This window comes from Ahaetulla prasina, chromosome 5 (genome assembly GCF_028640845.1).
Source record: "Ahaetulla prasina isolate Xishuangbanna chromosome 5, ASM2864084v1, whole genome shotgun sequence".
Lineage (NCBI taxonomy): Eukaryota > Metazoa > Chordata > Lepidosauria > Squamata > Colubridae > Ahaetulla > Ahaetulla prasina.
In genome coordinates, this window is record NC_080543.1 from 29,998,703 (window position 1) to 30,022,275 (window position 23,573).

Below are 23,573 nucleotides of genomic sequence, written 5' to 3' on the forward strand. Positions count from 1 at the left end.
ATACTACTGAAAGGCTAATCGTTATCCAATTCTGTTTTCCACTGTTTTTCCATAACTGGTGGTCAATTGGTAGTAAGTGGGCTTTGATCAACTTGATAGGATTCATTACAATAGGAGACAGAAGACTGAGATAATCAGATGATTATGAGTTAGTGAATATAGGGAGTCAACAGACAATTTGGTAGCCAATATTATTAATATTTTTGATAGAGACTGACATAGCGTATGAGCCACTTTGGAGACCCTTCTACATGTCATTCCATTAAGAAAAGCTAGTTCCATAGGAATAAAGGGTAGCTTCATAGGGATAATGTAAAGGTAAAGGTTCCCCTCGCACATACGTGCTAGTCGTTGCCGACTCTAGGGGGCGGTGCTCATCTCCGTTTCAAAGCCGAAGAGCCAGCGCTGTCCGAAGACGTCTCCGTGGTCATGTGGCTGGCATGACTCTACGCCAAAGGCGCACGGAACACTGTTACCTTCCCACCAAGGTGGTCCCTATTTTTTCTACTTGCATTTTTACGTGCTTTCAAAACTGCTAGGTTGGCAGAAGCTGGGACAAGTAACGGGAGCTCACCCTGTTACACGGCAGCTGAGCTGCTGACCTTTCGATCGACAAGCTCAACTTCCTAGCCCCTGAGCCACCGCGTCCCTTCATTCATAGGGATAGCGGATAGTTTATCAACTGTACTCCTGAGGAAATTGAGCTCTTCTTTATTTGGATTTAAATTGGGCTCTTAATTTTTCTGGTGTTGTGTGTGTGAGAGAGACAGAGACAGAGACACAGAGAGAAAAACATTTGATTTTTCGAAAAAGGAGAAAGCAGCCAATGAAAGCTTAAATTCTGACTTAGTACAGCCTATTTTAAATTGTTTCCCTTTTCCTTATAGAGTTTCACTGAAAGAGGAGGAAACAACCACAGAGGGAACATTTATTAATAGGGAGGTAGAATGAAAAAGAAGGGAGAAGGAAGTATACTACTAAGAATTATTTAGCTGCACAATTAGTTTCATTTTTAAGCCATTTTTTTTTTTTGCCTCTTAACCAGGTGGGCAAGAAGAATGGATTGAGGAAACAAACTGTGAAGCTAATAACAATAAAAATGCAAATGTGATAAAATGTAGTTAGCACTAATTTAAATTTGCAAATATTTTTTATCCTGTTTAAAATTTTTGTAATTGATCATTCAGATATTCAAATAAATTGTAATTTAGTAGATAAAACAAAGATTTGCTACTACATTAAGACAATCTGATTACTGTTAGGCAATTATTGTTTTCCCACAACAGTCAGAACACTGTGCTTGACTGAAACAATTTTTTTCACCTTCAACCCTTGATTCCCATTAGAAAAGATTCATTCATGCACATTTGTAGAATTGGAAGTATGGTTATTGGAATGTCTGGAAATCTCAGAAGCCTTTTTTTTTTTTAAGAAAAAGAGGAACAGAGAATTGATGTGCAAAGGAATTTCAAAAGAGTGCTTCATATAATGTTCATCAAAATAGTGTACAATGTATAGAATGATGCCATGTCTATAGTATGATGAGTTTTTCATTTCTCATCTATATATTCATTTATTGTTCCATTTTCTTCTTAGTTCTTTCTTGTTCCTTATTCCCTTATTCCTGCTTTCTTCTCTTGAATTACAATACTGACTTATATGGTATGCTTGGATGAACAAGGGTTTTGAAATAAAGCCGCCTAGTGGTTGTGTTCGGAAAATGTTGATTTAAAAAATTTCCTTGTGAATTAAAGAAATGTGATAAGGCGTAATTTTATTATTTTGTTTTCTACAGATTCATAAATACAATATATTTTATGCATTTCTTCCATAAACTATTCCAATTATTCTCTTGCATATGATACAATGTCTAATTTGTCTAACATAGGTTAATTGAACAGATCAGTGATTTTGATATTTTTAGCTCTTTTTTTGTTGGCATTTTAAATTAGTATTTTTTTTTTTAATTTACATTTATATCCCGCCCTTCTCCTAAGGCTCGGGGCGGCTTACAGTGTGTAACATTTTATGTAGGGATTGTAGGAATAAAATTAGTATTAGTATTTACATTAGTAATAACATTAGTATTTATATGTTTTATTTTCCACAAAATAAAAACAATGAATTTATACTTTGGTTACCTTTTTTATTTATTAGTACCATCAAGTAAAATACCTGATCATTGCTGCTTTCCATGATTAATTTTTTCCATTTTACAAGTATATTATCATATGTCTACATATGCTTTCTCATTTGAATACATTTATTATATTATAAATTATTACACATTACTATAAAATATTTTTGTTTATAAAATATTTGATGCAGATGGTTTGTATTTAAATTGGTGTAGTGTAGAAGAAGACTTTTTTGTTTCACCGCGCAGTGCTGGCCTAATACACTATGATTTTTAATTGGGTTTTTATCATTTCTTATTATAGTTTTAAATGGGGTTGGCCAAATTGAATAAGATTTTTAAGATTTTTTAATTCTATTTATAAAATTGTTTTATGTTGGCTGTAAACCACCCTAAGTCCTTCGGGAGAAGGGCGGTATAAAAATCAAATCAAATCAATAAATAAATAAGTTACGTACCTGTACATTCTAAAAATGATTAATGAGCATAGTATATGTCAGAGGACTGGTTAGATGGTAATCAGTATACTGTAGTACCATGTTTCCCTGAAAATAAAACCCTGCCTTATATTTTTTTGAACCCCGAAATAAGTGCTTGGCCTTATTTTTGGGAATGTCTTATTATTTTGGGGCACGTGGAGCAAGACGGGGCTCCTCTTGCCATCTTACCTGATTTCCAGCTCTGTCTCCCTAACCCTAACCAGAGGAAATGGTGGGGACTGGCAGCACATGCGTTTAAATATTTTCAGGGAGGGCTTATTTTCGGGTGGGAGTTTATTTCAGCGCATGCGCTCACAAACCCGATTGGCTTATTATCAGGGGATGTCTTATTTTAAAGGAAACAGGGTAATACTACTTCAGTAGCAATAATAATAGCTTTTGATTTTCTGAGAAATATGAATAAAAAAATTAAAATATGAGTGAAAAGAAATGTAACAAAAGTTATATATTTGTAAATTAACTGATACGCTTTCAAATATTTATTGAGAATATAATATAGATAAATAAAGCTGAATATATCTGTTGGTAACAAATTAATTCAATTTTTCAAAATTAAACCAAATGTATTAATGGATGACTCTTAAGGATAGTTGGCTATGAATTTTCTTGGTTACTGATTACGTACTTTATCAGCTCAAGATATGTTGAAACAAATACAAATATTGAACATAATTTTTGTTTGGAATATTTTTGGGAATTATTTGAAGAATTCCAGATACTTTAATCATTAATTTAAGTGACCTGAGATTGATTCATATGGTTTTAATTGTATCTCCCCCCCTTGGAGTTGAGGGAAGAAATGAAAGCTATGGGAGTTGCTCCCAAAGTCCCCCTTAAAGATTTCAACTAATCTTTCCAAAGTAACCATTGAATCATGTTCCAAGCTAGGTTTTTGGTTGAGTTGCAGTTTCTACTCTCTCAAACTGTGCTTTTTGTTGTAGTATTGGAACATATTGCAAACAGTGCTTATATGTTCACCTTGATTGTTTATAAAATCCATGAACAATGTTATATTATTAATATATCCAAAATAAGGTCCTATTAAATGTCCCATGTTCATATGATTGTTATTTGGAATACGTTAATGGGGGTGGGGAATGGCCAGGAGCTACTTTATCAATATCCTCTGTAACAGACTTGGGAAACTCAAAAGATAATATTCTAAAATACAATCAACAAATGAGAGTGGAAATTGGTGCTGCAGTATCATGAATGATGTTCCTACTGGATTGGATTATAAAAGGAAAAGGTTAGTTAAAATATTTTAAATGCTCACTAGTGTAGTGACAATATTTTTTCAGTTGGACTGAATGATTATGCAGGAAGTATTTACTTACCTGACAAACATATGATCTTTTCCCCCCCAGGATATATTTATGTTCATCACAAGACAACTGAAAGGATTAGAAGATACAAAAAGCCCACAATTCAACAGATATTTTTATTTATTAGAGGTAAATGTAAACAATTGTCATTCATATTCATCTTAGTTTGATCAAAGTTTTAGTCAGTCAAAATATGTTCTGCATAAAATACAATAGCATTTAAGTATATTTGAAACAGATCTGTATTTATGATGCAAAGTTATTCAGTACTGACTAGACCAATTCTTTATTAAATTATAGTTATTGTATCTTTTTCTCCTAAATAGAATATTGCATGGGTTAAATCTTACAACATATGCTTTGAACTGGAAGATAGCAATGAAATTTTTACGCAACTATACAGAACGTTATTTTCTGTGATCAAGTGAGTATATCTTCAACAGCAATTTTGATACTTGATGGAAGTGAAAGATTGTTTTGATTGTTAGGATTAGGCTTAAAATGTGTAAGCCTGGAGGTGAAAAATGTTGCATGAGTAACATTTTGAACCCCACAAAATATTTTCCTTGCAATCCTGACTAAGTGGGATTTTCTAGGGAACAGGTTAAGACCTCTTCTGGCCAGTAATTTAAATACAGCTGAAATGACTGTTACTAGCAGCAAGGTAGAAATAATATCATTAGGATTACTGGTGGACTTGCATGAGGTTATCTTACGTTGTGTTCTCAGTAACCTTGATGTTCATTGTGTTTGGGACAGACTATTGAAGGTTTGGTCAGAATGGAAAGATGGCACATGTTTGTTCGTTGTTGTTTTTTTGTGCCCTTTTTGCCATGGTAGGTGGGGGGAACAGCAATGAAAAGAGGAGAATGACAAGTAGGAAACCTCTTGAGGGCCAGATAAGAATTGTGGTTTTGCAGTCTCAAAGAAACGGTTCATTATCCAAATTCTAATTTAAGATGAGCCATAATAACTTACACTATATTGCTGAGCTGACACTGTTCTTATTTTAGCAATGGTCATAACCAGAAGGTTCATATGCATATGGTAGATTTGATGAGTTCTATCATTTGTGAAGGTGATACAGTATCGCAAGAGCTTTTGGATACAGTTTTAGTTAATCTAGTCCCTGCACATAAGGTAAGAATTAATATTTTAATGTAAAAATATTGCAGATTGATACATAGTATGCTTGGCAAAATATACTGCAACTATATTTTTATTGATGAATTATTCATGACTAAATAGATTATTTGAAAGAGTGAAATTAGCCAATATTTATCCTATTTCTTAGAGAGTCTCTAAAGCATGAAATAAAAGAATGTTGGTCTAAGTTTAATGAGAAGGATCATTAGATAAATTATATTCATGCTTGCATTCTTTCTCTTTTGCTGTTAAATAGTTGTTATTTTTATTACTATTAAATTTCATCTTGCTAAAATCTGAAATATATTGTCATTGCCATAGCAGTGAGTGGGAGAGAAGTGAGAAGGCATGACAACAGTGAATCTGGACACATTTTAATTAATTTGCATTATAGGTTTTATTTTAAGCCAAGTTAATCTAGAGATGCTTACTATAATTAAAATGAGAAAAATGACATATTCATATCTGAATTGTGAATATACCATATGTATTTGTGTATGAAAATAAAATTTGGCCCTAGGCTATAACAGAGGAGGAGGAAGAAGGATAAAAATCAAAGTGCATAATTGACAGTGGAATCTTGTACACCTTAATCAGATGTACCTCCAGCTGTCCACTGGGGTATCCTGAAGGAATAGAGATACGAATCCTGAATGCTTCTGTCTTTAAAAGTTTTACACAAAATTAACTGTAATGTACATTTGTATTTTATGTACTCATTCTATAGTGGTTGGAATGCTTGTAGTTGTAATATATTTAACCAATGTTACCCATCCTGTTCTTTAAAATTTTGAAAAAAGCCAATTATGTTGATTTACTTACTTGTATTGAGTATCAAATTTTTAGAATAAACCTATAATTTTGTGTCCAATATACTTTTCAGAATTTAAACAAACAAGCGTATGACTTGGCAAAGGCTTTACTGAAGAGAACAGCCCAGGCTATTGAACCATACATTACTAATGTAAGTGATAATTTAAAATGACCATGTAGAAAGAAACTGAATAATATATCATTAGTGTTAATATATCTTTATATTGCGCATTGAATAGTTTAGGATTTTCCTACAATCAAATCATAGCTGACTGTATTCTTATTTAGAATTTGCATCATTCATAAATCAAAGTTAACAGTAGCTAATTACATCAGTTGTCAGATGCATTTAGTATCTTATGTTTCTGTTGACTGTCCTTCTATAACATAGCTTTGACGCATGAAACTAGATGTTCATTTATTGTAGTCAATATCCAATTAGTATTGAGAGCCAATTTGCTGTAGTGGTTAAAGTGCTGGCCTGGAAACCAGGAGACTGAGTTCTAGCCACCCATTGGAGTGAAAGCCAGCTGAGTGACTTTGAGCAAGTCATGGTCTCTCAGCCCAATAATAAGCATGCAGACAAGACACACAATAAAATGTAAAATAGTAGCAATAATTAAGAAGTTAATAATAGAATACCATTGAGTTCATTGTCATCTGTTTGAATCTGCAACCTGTGCATACTTACAGTACTGTACATGATTACCGTATATACTCGAGTATAAGCCGAGTTTTTCAGCACGTTTTTTGTGCTGAAAAACGTCCCCTCGGCTTATACTCGAGTATATACGGCTTATACTCGAGTTTTTTTCTTCTTCTTTTTTTCACATTATACCGGATGGCGCAAACTTGGCGGGCTTTTGCATTAGCGCGGGGAAGCCCTGCCGGTGCAGTGAGAGGGCGGGGCGGGGGAGCCGCCAGCCTTCTCGGCTGAGGGAGGGAGGGTTTCCCCGACCGGTAGCTGCCTCATTTCCCACCCTCGGCTTATACTCGAGTCCCCAGTTTACCCCAGTTTTTTGGGGTAAAATTGGGGACCTCGGCTTATACTCGGATCGGCTTATATTCGAGTATATACGGTATTTGAGAATAAACTCCATTGAATTAAAGGAACATTTTCAATTATATATAAGAAATATTCATCCAGTATATTTTTTCCACAAAATAATTGTTTTTCCCACAAAAGCATTTACTTTTCAGCATCTGCTAGAAGATGTGATCTTATGGATAATAAAAGATGTATCTAGCAATCATCTCTATAGTTGCAGCTGAACTTTTCCAAATAGTTCTAGCCACAAAAAATGCTAATTGCTTTTCATATTTTATTCTATGTATATATGAAGATGATCTTTTGAAAGACTTAGGCATTTTTTGAGATAGAATTTTGTCAAACTTTTTTTTCATGCAGTTTGATTTGGAATTGGTCTAGGAAAACTAAAGTATTTCAAAATAATTCATAAACTAGATCTGTGTTATGCTAAATGGAGTACTGTCTAGTATCTAGTTTTTACCTTAAGAGACATTTCAGTTTACAAAGGCTTGCATATTTTCTGAACTAAGGAAGTATTTATTTTAATAACATCAGTAATTTTTTAAAGGATTGATTTTTCAAAATGTAATATGTATATAAGCTTTCAATATGAATAACAGACATTTATATTCTTGATCCATTAGCGATACAGAAATGTATTACATGTTATTTCAAATTGTATCTTAACTTTGATGGTTCATTAACAGCTCACATTAGGAATATATATACATTTCTATAGTTATTTCTAGATATTTAAGTGTCAGGTTCTTTGATGTAAATTGTGAATTTAAGTATATACAGAATCCAATTGACAGTAGCTTTTTAAGTATGTATACGTATTACCCATAATATTTTTATTTTCCTGTAATTATTTTAACTGCATAGCCAAAGTAGATGAAAAATTAGCTTCCAATTTAATGAATGAAGTGTTATGGGGTTAAATGTGATTGTGAAAATAACAATTTTTAAAAGGGAATCTTGATTTTGTTAGAAAATTAGAATGGTTCTGAAATAAATTAAAATATTTATGATTTCTATCCTGTTCATATTTTGATTTTTTTTCACAGTTCTTTAATCAAGTGCTTATGCTAGGAAAAACATCCATCAGTGATCTCTCAGAACATGTTTTTGATTTAATTTTGGAGCTATATAATATTGACAGCCATCTTTTACTCTCAGTTTTGCCACAGCTTGAGTTTAAACTTAAGGTAAGTCTATCACAAGATAAAAAGTATCACTGCTATTAATTGAAGATTTAAATCTGTATAGTGGGCATGGATGATGCACCATTTTTCAATAAGAACTTTAATTCTGTAGGGAATTCCACTTTTTCAAAGTCCTTTTTCTGATGAACATCCCTCACTATACATTTCAGACATGTTTTAATATCACAGTATATGCTAAAAGCTCTTCTCTTTTCAACTATCACCGAATAACAAAAATATACACTTTTAATTCTCTAATTTCCAGTGTTAAGTTGCTCTCCTTCCTTATAAACTACCAGCAAACAGATACAAAAACAAAACAAACTAATGTATTTACAATCCAGATCTGGCAGTTCTAACTTAAATCAACAAAATGGTGCATTTCCATCACAAAGTTGCTTAGGGTAGAAGGACAAAATAGTACAGGAAAGCTGATGTAAATTTTTATTTGTTTATAAGTTGATCCCATATGATTTGCACATGGAAAAGTTATTCTGTTTACCCAAAGGTAACATCTGACAAAGGGTGTTTTTTTACAGGACAATTTCTGTTCTAGCGTGTGTGTTTGTGTGCACGCACACACACACAAACGTCTGTGAATTTAGTTGAGTTCTTCGTTATTTTCTTTCTTTTAGTTTTCAGAAGCTTATTTGTGTAGATTTATATACTTTTTTTTAAAAAAATACTATTTTCTAGAGCAATGACAATGAGGAACGACTCCAGGTTGTAAAACTTCTTGCAAAAATGTTTGGAGCAAAAGATTCAGAACTGGCAGCTCAGAACAAACCCCTTTGGCAATGCTACTTGGGAAGGTATGTTTTGTTTTATTTTGTTTCTCACTAAATTGTAATTTAGCCTTAATGTATTGTAATTATTCAACATTTAATATATTTTGAAATATTAGTCTTAGCCATAAATTTGAGTAGTAACTATTATCCTGCTTACTCTTAAGTATCCTGGGAAAGGATTAAGCTGCATTTGTACTTCCATAGACCATTATTATCCAGCTTATTTATACTAGTTTTTAGACTCTAAACTTTGGGGTTCTACATTTTACTAAACTATCATGTGGTTTGCTTGGTTTTAGTTAATATAATAATTAATGAAGTCAGTGAAGAAATCGTTTATTTTAGTATAAATCATTTGTTTTCTTTTTGCACTTGTGACTTAGTGGGCTTTGTGGTTTCCTGTTTTTTTAATGCTTTGTAGTACTGAGCATTCCTTTCTGGCACAATGCCAGAAAAAGGAAAAGAAAGTAAGAAATGGGCAAACAATTATTATTTAGTTCATTTACTGACTGTATTGTTATTGCCTATTCAGACAACTATCTTTGCTAAAAAGGTGAAGCTCAGCAAAATATAGCAAATGTCTTTCAATTTATTGTGTTATATGGAATAAGGTAGATCTTTAGCAACAGAATTAAATATCAAAACATTGTATAATTCAGCTGATATATTGCGTGTCATTAATATTAATATCCTTTTCAAAGGTAACATTAGAAACTAACTAGTAGAATTGCAAAAAGGGTTACAAATACATTTCACAATAAAAAATAATGCAAAGAAATACACATATACATGTCTTTTCCATTATGTTTTTCTTTTGGTTAAAATGACAACTGGATTCATAGTTCATAATTTTTGGCTAAAAAGCACATATTTTATTTTATTATTTTTTTACACTGTCCAGCAATTTTGAATGTTTCACAAATTAAAAGCACAGAAAAATAATATCACAATAAGAGAGGAACAGAATAGAGCAAAAACTCAACACCCAGTTGAGCAGAGATTAACATCAAGAGTTTACTAGATGAACAAGCAATAAGTAAACAATACTGCAATCAAAGAATTACCAGTGAAGAAAAGTAATAGTAAACAAAAGCCTAATCAAGGAACCACCAAGACCACTCCCATCAATATTGGCAAGGCAAGCCACTAGTAAGAGAAAAACTTACTTCCTTCTAGCACTTATGATGTTACCTAGTTTGATAATGAAACGCCTGCAAGAGAACAACAAAGTTCAGTGAGCACTAAGGATCCCATAATAGCAAAAACTACACAACAACAGAAAACATACCCACATTAACCTTAGTGGGATTAAACAACTCTAGTTGAAGAACTGGATGAAGAATCAGGCCCTCTTGGCTGGTAATTTATCCATTCCTTGGATAAGAAAAAAAATAAAATTCAATTAAGCAAAACTAGTATCATAGTGTATTATGTATTTTCTTGCACAGAATTTAAGAGAGAAGTATTCTCCTGGCTCCTTTTTTTTTTTTTTTGCAAAGTTCTATCTAATGTTCAAATATTTTATATATATGCATCTTTTGGTACACAGTAGTTCGGTGAAAATTGAAATAAGAGACAATATGGTTATTAAAATTTTTATTTTTTAAAAAACAGATTTAATGATATACATGTACCTATCCGTCTTGAATGTGTGAAATTTGCCAGTCACTGCCTTATGAACCATCCGGATCTAGCGAAAGATCTAACAGGTATCAATACATTTCAAAGAAATTCTCTTGCATACAAAATACTTAAATATAATGGTATCTTTATAGAGAGTGTGCTTCAAGTCATACTCTTTAGTGTCCTCTGCAAGTTTTATTTCTCCCTATGAGTCTTTGTCCCTAAGGTCATGATATGTTCAGATTTGACACAGTTTTAACATGAGCATGTAAATACATTATTTCTCTGTCTGTCTATTGCCATCCATACATCCATCCTATAGATGTACAATTTTAATAGATGTTACCCAGACTTGTTTTTCAAGGGTATTATTTTTTATTTTTTGAAACTAAAACATGCCAATTTATGACATAATAAGTAAAAATGATAATAAATAAAATAAAAATAATTTAAAAAATAACTTTATTAAAAAATAAAACCAAAAGGAAATTCAGAGGGCAGACAATGGACCACTAGGTCTTTTTCTGCTGTCAGTTTTCTGTTTCTAATAATCCAACTGATACATATTAGGGAATATGACATCATTACTTTATAAATATATTTGCATTTTACAAACAATAAAAAATTGTCCTGAATTTCTTTGAAAAATAAACCAGGTAATTTCTGTCTTCAGTTCAGTTATTTTATCCAGTCAAATTATAGTGAAAGTATATGCAGATAACCCTTGGTTAACAATGGTAATTGGGACTGGCAACGCTGTCACTAAGTGATGTCATAAAGATGTGACCATGCTGACTTATGATGGCAGTTCCAGTTGCAATCACTATGTGAGTTCTGTGTGGATGTTAAACCCAATGTTATGTTATCGCCATCTCCTGCCAGCTTCCCCTTTGCCTTTGCTTGTCAGAAGCTGACAGTGAAGGTCACAAATGGTGATCATGTGACTGAAGAATATTGCAATGTAATTGCAAGTTGTTGCCAAGGGTTCAAATCATAACCATGTAATTATGGGGATGCTGCAGCAATTGCAATTTTGAAGGCAGGTTGTCAATGTCCAGAGCAGCAGAACAATTGCTGAATAAGTGGTCATTAACCAAGGACTGCCTGTAAAACAAATTAAAATGCAGAACTAAATTTAAATACAATTAATGACAAAAACAAATGATGTTTAATTAGATGCAGTTTTAGTTCATTTTGATTCTCTTAAAAAGCATTATTTTGGCAAAATAAACTGCTGTCAGTGCCGTGACAAACTATTTTGTGCAAGACAAAAATAATAATGTAATATTCAAATTATATTTTAGAACAGAGATAGATTGTTTCTGCCTAACAATGTTTAACAGAGAAATATATATGGATTACCATATTCCTTTGAATCACAGAAACATAATTTGTTAGCATAAATCTTTATCAGTGTCATATCTAAATAAGCTGTTGATATTACGTTGAGATATAAGCATGAATACCCTTCTGTACTTTGAAATCTTAGGTTCTGCAAATACAAATACAGATGTTTCAAATTGCTGGTCTGGAAGAATTAAAAAAATCTTAATCAGTAATAAGCAAGCAGAGTTTTCCCTGTTTGAAAAGTGTAATAGGACAGGAGTCTGTGTGTGTGTATGTGTTTGTGGTCTTTGATTTAAACACAGAGATCATAATATCACCATGATACATTTTTTAAGCCCATGAAAGAACAAGTACCACATGTCTTAAGCTACAAATTGTGGAGCTATAAATTTAAACATTTATCAGAGAGAGGGAAAGAAAGATTTAATATGATGCTTTGCTTTATTAGTTTTCTTTGTAATGGAAATTACCATGCAACCCAAATCCTTTAATAGGTTCTTGTTGTTATAATTGTTAAAGAGAGAATGAAAATTCCTTCTGAGTGGCTTAATTTATTTTTCCCATTAGTGACGTTGTTCATAATAATTCAACAACTAAGTTTGATTTTATTTAGAGAAAAAAGGAAATGGCTATGATGGCATATTTTATAATATATGACTCTGTTTTTAGAGGAATTATCTTCATAAGTGTATATTGCAGGTATTCAACTTAATGATATAACATTTCAGTTAATATGTATTTTATGTACAATATATATTTTATGTATTATATACAGAATATCTTAAAGTGAGATCTCATGACCCTGAAGAAGCTATTAGGCATGATGTTATTGTATCAATAGTTACTGCTGCTAAGAAAGATCTCCTACTTGTGAATGATCATCTGCTTAATTTTGTGAGAGAACGAACACTTGACAAACGGGTAAGTTTGTTGGTTAATTACAGATTGCTGATCCAAGGATAATCAGTTTGTTAAATTTGTTTTTTAAAAACTCTTTATTGTTAAGGCCTTCAATAGCATGTTCATATACTTTGATTTTCTACTCTGCATGGACACTTTTTGTAGTCAGTCTTAGACTTACGAGCTCAAAATTTTTGTTGCTAAGCAAGACAGTTGTGACCTTGAAATGAACAATTCTCCACTCCGGTGAGAAACGACAGTCAGAATGATGGGTTGACCTGTCCGTCAAGCTTGCAAGGACCGAGTCTGCAACTTTTTAAGCCCCGCCTCTTCCTCCTGGATTCCAGTTTTTGACTCAGTCCCAAGCTGGACGAACATGTCTTTCTGCTCTTTTCAAATTTTTCCATCATCAATTAACAAGTTCAGAGGATTCATTCCAGCGTGGAGGGCTTCTTATGCCTGATTCCGCTGAAGGCTGTGGACAGGCTTGGGCTGCAGTCTGGCAGCACATTAAAGCAGCGATCTTTGCCTTGAAGCAAGCTGCGATTTTCCTAGCCTAATTTATAACCTAATTTATGGCCTAATTTCGGCGCCTCAGTGTCTATCACATTGCTGGCTTTTACACCTAACGGCTCAGCTGCTGGAGATACTCTCCCATCTCAGCAGCAAATTTCAATGAGATCGGAGCAGCGCACGCTTTTCAGACAGCTTATCTCTCCGATCTTTTTTCTTTCCTGCCGCTTGAAGATGTGCGCCTTGCCTTTTCATCAGAGGAACGATCGAGCCAGCATCGGATCGCTGTGAAGCCCATAAGTCACTGTTGGTGCGGGGGGCGAGGCAGCTACTTGGGAGTTAATCTCCATAGCCTGTTGGGCAGCATACCTATGCAGGAGCGTTAATTTTGGCGTGAAAGTTTGGACACCATTTTGGGGACGTTCTCCTTTAAACGGATCGATTCCCCTTCTGCCTTAATTTCCGGCTGATATACTCTCATATAGAGGACAAGCCTCTCATTAGTAATAGATTTGGCCATTTTATTCTACTAGCCACACCAAGGAGTCCCTCTTCTGCCTGGGGTTAATCTTCTCCTCTCTCCAAGATGGCGGATCAGGCACAGCCCCAGCCTAGAAAGGGTACTGCCAAACACCGCCACATTGAGGACCCATTAGAAGGGTCATCAGATACTCCAGCCAGGAAAAAGGACAGAGGAGTCAAACTTCCCTCTCAGGCTCCTACAAGAGAAGAAGCCAGAAGGCACAGAGCCCTGGAAAGGGTGGTTTCCAAAGCTCAGAATATACCTGGCAGTCCTGCTTCTTCCACCCATAGGGACCAAGAGGTTGCTCCTCCTAGAGCACAATCATCTATATCAGATAATCCTCCCAATTGGTCTCCAAATCGCTCAGTCTCAACTCCTCTAATTGATCCTACTACTCTATTCTAAGACTTGTCTCAGCAGCAACCTACAATCTCATCTCCTATTCCAGTTTCTGGAACTAGCATTAATCCAGATTCTCAACCAATCCCTCAGGTTACAGCAGATTTTTCCAATCTGCAATTACCACCCATGTTTGGAGTTCTCATTGCAGAAGCCATTAAGTCTAGTTTAGTCCAATGCCTTCCTCAACTGGCTGCTCCTTCTACTGCGGGGGTCCAGACTCACCAAGGTTTTCACAGATCAGACCTTTCTGTCTTGGAACAGGGTGGTCATCATTCCCCAGAGCAATCGGACCATGATTCCTTATTTGAGGAGGGAATTCTTCCAGCTGATGATCTTTCAGAAGATGAGGGCCTAGATTCTGACCAGCCACCCTTTGTAGGTCTGTTTAAGCCTCAAATATTTAAATCTCTCCTATATAAGGCATAGGTTTCTACCGGCTTAGGCGATGTCTCCTCTTCTAAGAACCGTAATCCAGTATGGAAAGGTCCTCAGGTTCTCTTTTTTCAGAACCATCTACTTCTAATGATATGGTTCCGGCACCCAAACTCTTCACTGAAGTGGTACAGTGCCAATGGGTAGTCCCAGGTTCTGGTCCATATCCAAACACGATTGACAAACGTCTTTATAATATGGCACCAGAGATGTCTTTTACAGGTTTCCATAGTAGACACTCCCATAGTAGCTCTGGCTTCATCCACTCATCTCACGGGACCGCCTGAGGAATCCCTCCGTCCTGAGGACAAACGGGCTGAGAAGATCTTAGTGAAAGGTCATCAAGCAGCGGCCTGGTCGGTCAAAGCCGCATACAGTTTTACCTTGATGACATTCTCATCCTCTCTAATTCGGCTTTGACATCTCGCTCTGATCTGTCTTACACCATTGAAATTCTCCAAACACATGGGTTCTCCATAAATTGGGGAAAAAGCCATCTTTCACCTTCTACAAGACTTCTTCTTCTCAAGAAATTGATACAAATCTATCCATGATATATATATCCCAAGAGCGCCAGGATAGTCTGAAACAATTAGCAGAAAGAGCCATTCAGGTTCGCTCAGTATCCCTTAAATCCCTTTCTCAACTATTGGGGAAAATGGTGTGTACCTTTGTTATTGTTCTTTGGTCTCACCTCCTCAGCAGGGATCTTCAATGGATGCTCCTTCTGTACTAGAAACGACAACTAGCCACTTCACTGGCATTGGTTCATCTTCCTCAGTCGGTACACGCCTCTCTTCACTGGTGGACCACCGAGGCCATCTCCAGAGGTACCAGATTCAGAGAACCAACCAGACTTACCCTCACCACAGACACGAGTCTCACGGGATGGGGAGCACATCTCGGACATTGGATGGCTCAGGGCACCTGGTCCCTTCACGAACAGACCCTTCCTATCAATCTGCTAAAATTGAGAGCCATTTATCTAGCTTTACTATACTTCAGCAACCAAGTTGCAGGGCAAGATATTCTGATTCTCACAGACAACGTATCAGCGAAGGCCCACATCAACAAGTGGGGAGGGACTCACTCAAAATCTCTCATGAGAGAGACCTTCAGATTAGGTCAATGGGCAGAACGTCACCTCCTCTCCATTCGAGCGGATCATATCTCAGGAGAGGTCAACATCCAAGCAGATGCCCTCAGCAGACAGAGGATAGACCAAACAGAATGGAGTCTACCTATGGATCTCTTCATGGAAATAGTTCACTGGTTCGGTACTCCAGAAGTAGATCTGTTCACTTCAGAGATCAATCACCAACTTCCACGGTTCTTCACCAGATTCCATTCCCCCAGAGCCGCGAGGGTGAATGTTCTACGTTCCCTTTGGCCTCCAGGTCTTCTTTATGTGTTCCCTCCACTTCCACTTATCAACAGGGTAATCCGCAAACTAATAGAGGAGAAAGCAGAGTTCATTCTTGTCGCTCCACATTGGCCTTGAAGACCATGGTTTGCGGATCTGCTAGCCCTGTCAGTCGCCAGACACTGGAGAATTTCGGACGACAGGATCCAACTACTACAGGGGACACTGTCACATCCAGAGCCTCAATGGTTTCAATTAACCGTTTGGAGGCTGAGTGGGACATATTAATTCGATTTAATATTCCGTCGGAGGCTATTCCTACTATTCAGGCATCTCGTCGTTCCTCTACTATTAGGATTTACCAGACTACTTGGAGGAGCTTTGTTAGATGGTGTTGTAGGAAACAGGTTACTCCAACACAAGCAGAGGTTCATCACATCATCAGGTTTCTACAGGAGGGCCTAACTTCAGGATTATCATCCAATACCCTCCGAAGACAGGTGGCAGCCATATCTTCAGTACTCACCTGCACCAAATCTGATTCCTTGGCTTCTCACCCAGTTATTCGTAGATTTCTTAGAGGAGCTTCCAATCTTCACCCTCCTACGGTTCACAGATACCCATCTTGGGATCTCAATAAGGTCCTCTCAACTTTGACAGTCTCCCTTTGAGCCTCTCTGGGAGGTTTCCCTCAGATTCTTAACTCTGAAAGTTTGCTTCCTAGTAGCTATCACATCGGCTCGTCGCATCTCAGAGATCTCAGCACTATCCACACGTAAGGACCTCTGCATTTTCCATCCAGACAGGGTCGTCTTACGTCTCGATCCTACATTCATGCCCAAGATTAATTCCCTTTTCCACCGATCACAGGAACTTGTTCTTCCGAACGTTTTTCCTAACCCATCTCACCATTTTGAAGCTCTATGGCACACTTTGGATGTCTGCCGTGCTATTAAGATTTACCTACAACGCACTTCAACTATTAGAAAGACGGAAGCACTCTTCATCTCTTTCCTTCCTGCATCCTTGGGTCTCAAGGTATCAGGTCCTACTATAGGTAGATGGATCAAATCGACTATTGCGTCAGCTTATCATACTCAACTCCTGCCTAGACCTTCCAACATTACTGCCCACTCAACCCGAAGTGCGGCAACTTCGGCAGCCTGGGCTACTCAAGCTCCTTTACATGAGATCTGCAGGGCTGCAACATGGACAACTCCTACGCCCTTCATTCGTCATTATAAGCTAGACGCATATGCTTCCTCGGACGCAGCATTCGGCAGGAGGGTGTTACAACGTGTCCTTGATGCATAATAGGACAGCAGCCGGCGTCTTCCCACCCGACTGGACAACAAGCTTTGGTATGTCCCACCATTCTGACTGCCATTTCTCACCGGAGTGGAGAATGGGGCGTTGGACTTACCTGACACGCCCTTTCTCACAACAGTGAAAACGGCAGTCAGCCCCTCCCTATCTGGGCCGGCCTCCAACCAAAGGGGAGGGAGGGCTATCACTAACTGTTTTTAATTTCAGAAAGACATGCCAGTCTGCAATAGTCCCTTCGCAAAAACTGGAGCCCAGGAGGAAGAGGCAGGGCTTAAACAGTTGCAGACTCGATCCTTGCAAGCTTGATGGACAGGTCAACCCATCATTCTGACTGCCGTTTTCACCGTCATGGGAAAGGGCGTGTCAGGTAAGTCCAACGCCCCATTCTGAGTGAATGAACTTTGAAACTGGCCATTTTGCATGGTTCTTTTTATGCATATAGTAAAAATATAGCTGTATGTTTTCAATGTTTATAGTAGCCTTTTTAATAAATGTTGGGGGGGGGGGCTCTCATGTATTATTATTTTAGTGGAGGGTGAGAAAAGAAGCTATGATGGGACTTGCACAGATATACAAGAAATATTCTTTACAATCAGAAGCTGGAAAAGAAGCTGCTAAACAAATTGCTTGGATTAAGGACAAATTATTACATATATATTACCAAAACAGTATTGATGATCGGTAAGTTTATCTTCAGTTTTTTAAATAAAAAAGACATTTCTGTCCCAAAGTTTGGAAAATAATGACAAAAAAGGAAAAAGTGAGATATAATGCAGGAATACTAGGGGGTCAGGAGGTTATTTAATTCATTTATTTCATTTATTTTTGAACAACATTCTGAACATTGCAGGATCACCTATTTTAGAACTCTAGAAACTAGATATTATTAAAGTAAATATCTGGACTCATGACATGTTATTAGATATTATAATGCTGTTCTAAATCTATGTACAATCTTTTTTTAAAAAATCAATAAATCAATACACCTGAATTATATCATAGAATTCTTAAGGTTTCCAACTGTATTAACTAGGTTGTCCAAACTCTCAGCTTGTGTGCTGTAATATCAGAGTTATAAATGTATATTAATTATTTTTCCACTTAGATTTGAAGCAACTCTATAATGTATTTTTACTCTGTTGTTGAAATGATTTTAAAATAAGTCAGAATTTGAAATTCAATAAAATCATTATATGACAGTGACTAGTTCTTTAAAAATAGCTTTTAAAAACCCCAATTTATTCACTCCTAAAATCTTTGAGAAGTGTGGCTAATTTAGAAAAATAAATTTAGTAGTTGAGTGAAAACAGGAAAAATGAGGCATTAGGACTAGAATAATAACCATTGGTGACTGGTATCCTTTATTTTTATCCAATCCCTTTTTTATGCTATTCAAGTTGATAATTGCTATAACTTGTACAAGCAAATTCTAAAAGTTAATGCAATTTCCTTATGCCTGAACTAGGTAGGTACCGAGCTATACTGGATTACTGTAACTAAGATATGTGTTTATAACAAAACGTACGGAAATTAAAATTCATTTATTCATTTATTGCATGCAAAATAATTTAGTGAGATATAGCTGCTTCAGTTTTGTAAATTTTGATTATTTTCTTTATAGAAGAATTAATATAATTCAATTAAGTCTTAATTGAATCATATCCGTTCTTCTATAAAGAAAATGATCAAATTGATCTTATTTGTTTGTTTATAAAATTTACTGGCTGCCCGTCTTACAATAGGGTAACTTTGGGCAGCTTATAGTTACATATACAGTTAAAACATACAAAGTTAAATTAGACATTAAAACCAAGACACATGGGGAAGATGGGGGGCAGAGTGGGGGGAGGTGGGATCTGTTATTATTCGATCAACCACTTCCATTGCACTGTTCCCTACTGCAGTTGATCATGGCTTAAGTTTTGACTTTAATATTAATTTTGATATTTTTCTGAAACTTGTTATTGATAATTTCTTTTTAGATTGCTGGTAGAACGAATCTTTGCTCAGTATATGGTTCCACACAATTTGGAAACAAATGAAAGAATGAAATGCTTATATTACCTTTACGCAACACTTGATTCTAATGCTGTAAAGTATGTATTCAATTACAGATATGGAGAGCTATGGGATCTTTTCATTGCAAATGTAATTGATAATTTTGATTAAGAGAAATATAGATTAAATCCTGAAGGCTTTTATCTTGGTTTTCAATTGTTTCTTGTCAAACAAATATTTTCTATTTGGAACTACATTTTTAATTCTTATTATTAAATAAAATTTCTCATGAAAAGTATGATATATCCTCATCATGCACTTATCTTTCCACAGTTAAAAAAAATCTCTTTCCACCTCTAATTTTCTATTCAACCTTATTAGTTAAGCATAGATTTGGAAGGAGGCAGGTGTTAGAGAACGGTAGTAGATGGAAAATCTGTTTTTGCCAGTGAACACATGCACTTGCATATAGCCCACTTTTTCATTTCAGTTGAATTCTCTTATGTCATTAAAATAGGAACCGTTCATTATTCTTTAATTTGTAACTTGAATTTTGTGTATGCTTTCTTTAACAGATTATTATTCTAAAGATGGAGATATCTCCACATAAGTGCCTTATAGGTAGTTCTCACTTAAGGACCACATTGTTCCAAAACCTTTAGTTGATTCTAGGTATCATATTTGCCTATAAGTAAAAAAAAACAAAACCTTAAAGCTATGAATTATTTTTCTTGTCTAATTAAATTTATAAGCCCAAAAAGATGGTGGTATTTATTATTTGACAGTAGAATCCTCTGACCCAATAATACTTCTTGTACATGGTTTTATATCAATAGCTACACTATTATGGGAGCAGCAATTCAACATATGTTGAACCTACCAGACAACTTTTAAAAAGAGTTTGGTAGTGAATAAAATTAGTATGCTTTTATCTAGTAACTGTAGTACACGTAGTCCTCAAGTTACACTAAGAACTTGGGCTGGATTTCTTTCACTATGCAACCTAGTTGTAAAGCATGACGTCATGGAATCACATTGCTTAGCAACAACAGGACGAGTTTCTCACTTACAAAATTTATAAGGTCGAGTCAGTTGCAGAGATGATTGTTATATCACATTGTTTTTACTTTTTTATTTTTATGATTAGGGCATTGAATGAAATGTGGAAATGTCAAAATTTACTGAGGCATCAAGTAAAAGATTTGGTTGATTTAATCAAACAGACAAAGGTAAGTTCATTTCCTTCTGAAATTTTATATGTCACTAGTATTTTCAAGACTTCAGCTTGAATTTTATTTCACTGACAGAAGGAATACTTCCTGGATTTCTTTTTAAAATGATAATATGAAAGTGAAACTTTGCTATATGCCAATGTTTTCTATCCTAAATACTTGAAATAATTTTAGTGTATTTAATTTTGTGGGAAACTGTTTTAAACCCATTTTATTTTATTGAGTTACTTAGTTTAATATCATGCTTTTTCATCCTCAAGGCAGTTTACAGATGAATAAATAAACAGGTAAAAATCCAGGCAGCAACTTTCAACCAATGTCTCTTTGATGTCCTTGCCATATAAATTACATAGAAAGATATAAAGCAACTCATTTGCCTCAAATGTTATATCTATTTTCAACGAAGACTTTCATCTCAATATAAGAGTCACTTAGTAGCAAGAGCATCCTAGGGAATTATTTACTTTCTGATAAAGGATATTCTCTCTATGGAAGCCATTTTTATATAAACAAGGTTTCTATCACAGACATTTTGTAGGCATGCCCAGTTTGTACTATAAAATAGAGATATTTCAAAACATGGCATGCACCATTAAGGAACGAATGTGACATTGTGCTATTGAACCGCATTGTTAGCAACAGAAATTCCAGTCTCAATTACTGTTGTAACTTGAAAACTACCAGGATTCAGGTTTATAACTATAATAATAATTGGGATGGTATATTAGAACTTTAACATAATCCAGAAGAAAGTTTCTTCAGAATTTCCATGAGCTACACATTACACAAGGATTTTCAATAAAAAGTTTTAAGAATATGATTGAAACAGATCTTGGATTTGTTTCAGTGTAATATTAATATAATTCATCCACATGTCAGCAGTAATATAAAACAGTCCTTATTCATATTATTTCCTCGTATTGAATCTGATATGTATTATTTCTGTATTAAGAATATTTACAGTCAGATGATGTCAAGTCACAGTAGGATATTTTTAATATGTGAAAGCACATATATGCATTTGTATGTTCACACATTGTTCAGTGAATCATAGACTTGTTGAAATACATTGCTTAGCTCACATTAAGGGGATTTGTTGTGGATTCAAAGATCAAAAATAATATGTGGAATATTTTCACATATATCATGTTCCTGAAACTATCAAGGGCTATAGAAATGTCAAAAATATTTGATGTCCTTCAGCCTGTTAAAGCAGCAGAATCCATGAAGTAGTTTACCTAAATTATCTCTGAAAGTCTTTAAAGCAGATCATGCAGAATTCTGACAGGTAATCATGCTTTATTTTGTCTGTTCTTTTCTGATAAGGAATAGAATTTAATTCCAAGAAACTACCCCATTTATGTTTAATCCCCTGTAAGACTTTGTAGACATATCCTTTCCTATTTCAAGTTCAGGATTTATAGGCTTTTTACGATGGTCTGTATTGTTCGACTGTTCGGCAGGTTAGCTCATGCTCTCAAAACATTAAAAATTGCAGCTAGAAATATAGTCTCTTTTATCTTTTTCTGTTGGCAGAAAATATGAAAACAAAGTACCTTACTCAGTATATTAAAACTTTAACATTTTGAGAAATTTAATCCTGATCTGGTTAGGCAATATATTATAACAAGAAATCCCAACAGCTTATATCAGATAAAATCTACATTGATCGCTCTACAGTATGCTAACTAAAAAGCATGTTCCCAACATCCCCAGTTAATCAAGGAGTCAATTTCAACTATAATTACATAGCCATCCATTTTTCTAGGGGGGGAAATTATTTAAGCTTTTGTAGTATGATGTACAGCTAAAATGATTGAAAAAAATCAATGAATTATTAGAATTGTGTTGCATTTAATGCAGAGTTTCAAGTTATTTTTGACTAGAACGTTCATTTATTCATTTACTAAAATGAAAATTCCATTTATTATGAAGTATCTTAATATACTACTGAAAATATACTGAATTTGATTTCTTCTTTTCATATTTACCTTACTTTATCACTGCAGTTCATTTAGGACAATAGACAGATGTATCCATCACCCTATATTTCCTTTTGTCCTCCCATTGTTTCTGCTTGGTGATTCCATCAAGTTATTTATAAACATTAAAATGATTTAGTTATTACCTTTATATGGAAAATTTCCTGCTTAAAACTATACTTTAAATAAGTTTGCCTTGTTATGTGCCATGCAATATATAGGGAAGCCATTCTTGCTTAATTTTAGTTAAAAGTACTGCTCTGTATATATTATTATTACTTTTCTTATTGCTGCATGTTTCAAAGTTTGATTTCCAGGTTTGATAATGTACATATCTTTTTTCCTTTGGGTGCCACAGTTGTCCTCATGGCCTTTAACATATATGTTATGCTATTGACATCGGAGAGTCAAGAATTATATGGAGCTCATGAGATAATTACACTGTAGGATGTTAGTCCATTCCCTCACAGTTTTATCTATATTTGTGTTTAGATTGTTTTTAATTGTTGTTTTACATCTTTTAATGAATTGTTTTACAGTATGCCGCCCACAGTCATGACTGTGAGATGGATCAGTATATAAATTTATTTGATAAATATATGTGAATAAATAATAAATTGTTATGCTTATTTATTCTAAAAAATATTCATAGTAGGAAAAATTGGGTTTTCAATTCAAACTTTATTTTTTTAATAATGCTGGGTATAGTTTTCAGTATTTATTGATTGATTGATTTTGCACATTCGTGAGCTGTTGATCTCCCTCAGAGAGGGGTTGTGGGTGCTGTGCAATAAAATGTTAAAATATAAAAACAGTATATAAAAGTTAAAATTATATAAGTAGGCAAGGATGATGATTATTCCAAAGGTGCTTTTTCAAGAGGCAACTGGACATTCTTTGTTTTTCCTTGAAGTCATTTTGCTCTTCATCAAGAAGCTTCTTCAGCTTCCTGGATGAGAAGCGAAAAGTCTTCAAGGAAAAACAAAGA

The 23,573-nt window shown here is 34.8% G+C and overlaps 1 protein-coding gene across 2 annotated transcripts in view; it reads left to right on the plus strand.

Moving 5' to 3' along the window:
* Positions 1-23,573, plus strand: part of PDS5B (PDS5 cohesin associated factor B) — a 91,591-nt gene that overhangs the window by 35,200 nt on the left and 32,818 nt on the right. The window contains exons 1-12 of one of the 2 annotated variants that reach the window (XM_058185227.1): positions 2,968-3,886; positions 4,005-4,091; positions 4,289-4,386; positions 4,976-5,102; positions 5,992-6,072; positions 8,019-8,159; positions 8,853-8,968; positions 10,559-10,653; positions 12,690-12,835; positions 17,903-18,054; positions 19,356-19,469; positions 20,519-20,600. In XM_058185227.1, coding sequence (XP_058041210.1) covers positions 4,014-4,091; positions 4,289-4,386; positions 4,976-5,102; positions 5,992-6,072; positions 8,019-8,159; positions 8,853-8,968; positions 10,559-10,653; positions 12,690-12,835; positions 17,903-18,054; positions 19,356-19,469; positions 20,519-20,600 — 1,230 coding nt within the window. In that variant the 5' untranslated portion in view covers positions 2,968-3,886; positions 4,005-4,013. Of the gene's footprint in view, positions 1-2,967; positions 3,887-4,004; positions 4,092-4,288; positions 4,387-4,975; positions 5,103-5,991; positions 6,073-8,018; positions 8,160-8,852; positions 8,969-10,558; positions 10,654-12,689; positions 12,836-17,902; positions 18,055-19,355; positions 19,470-20,518; positions 20,601-23,573 lie in introns of those variants that run through there. The other variant, XM_058185226.1, reaches the window with a different exon arrangement.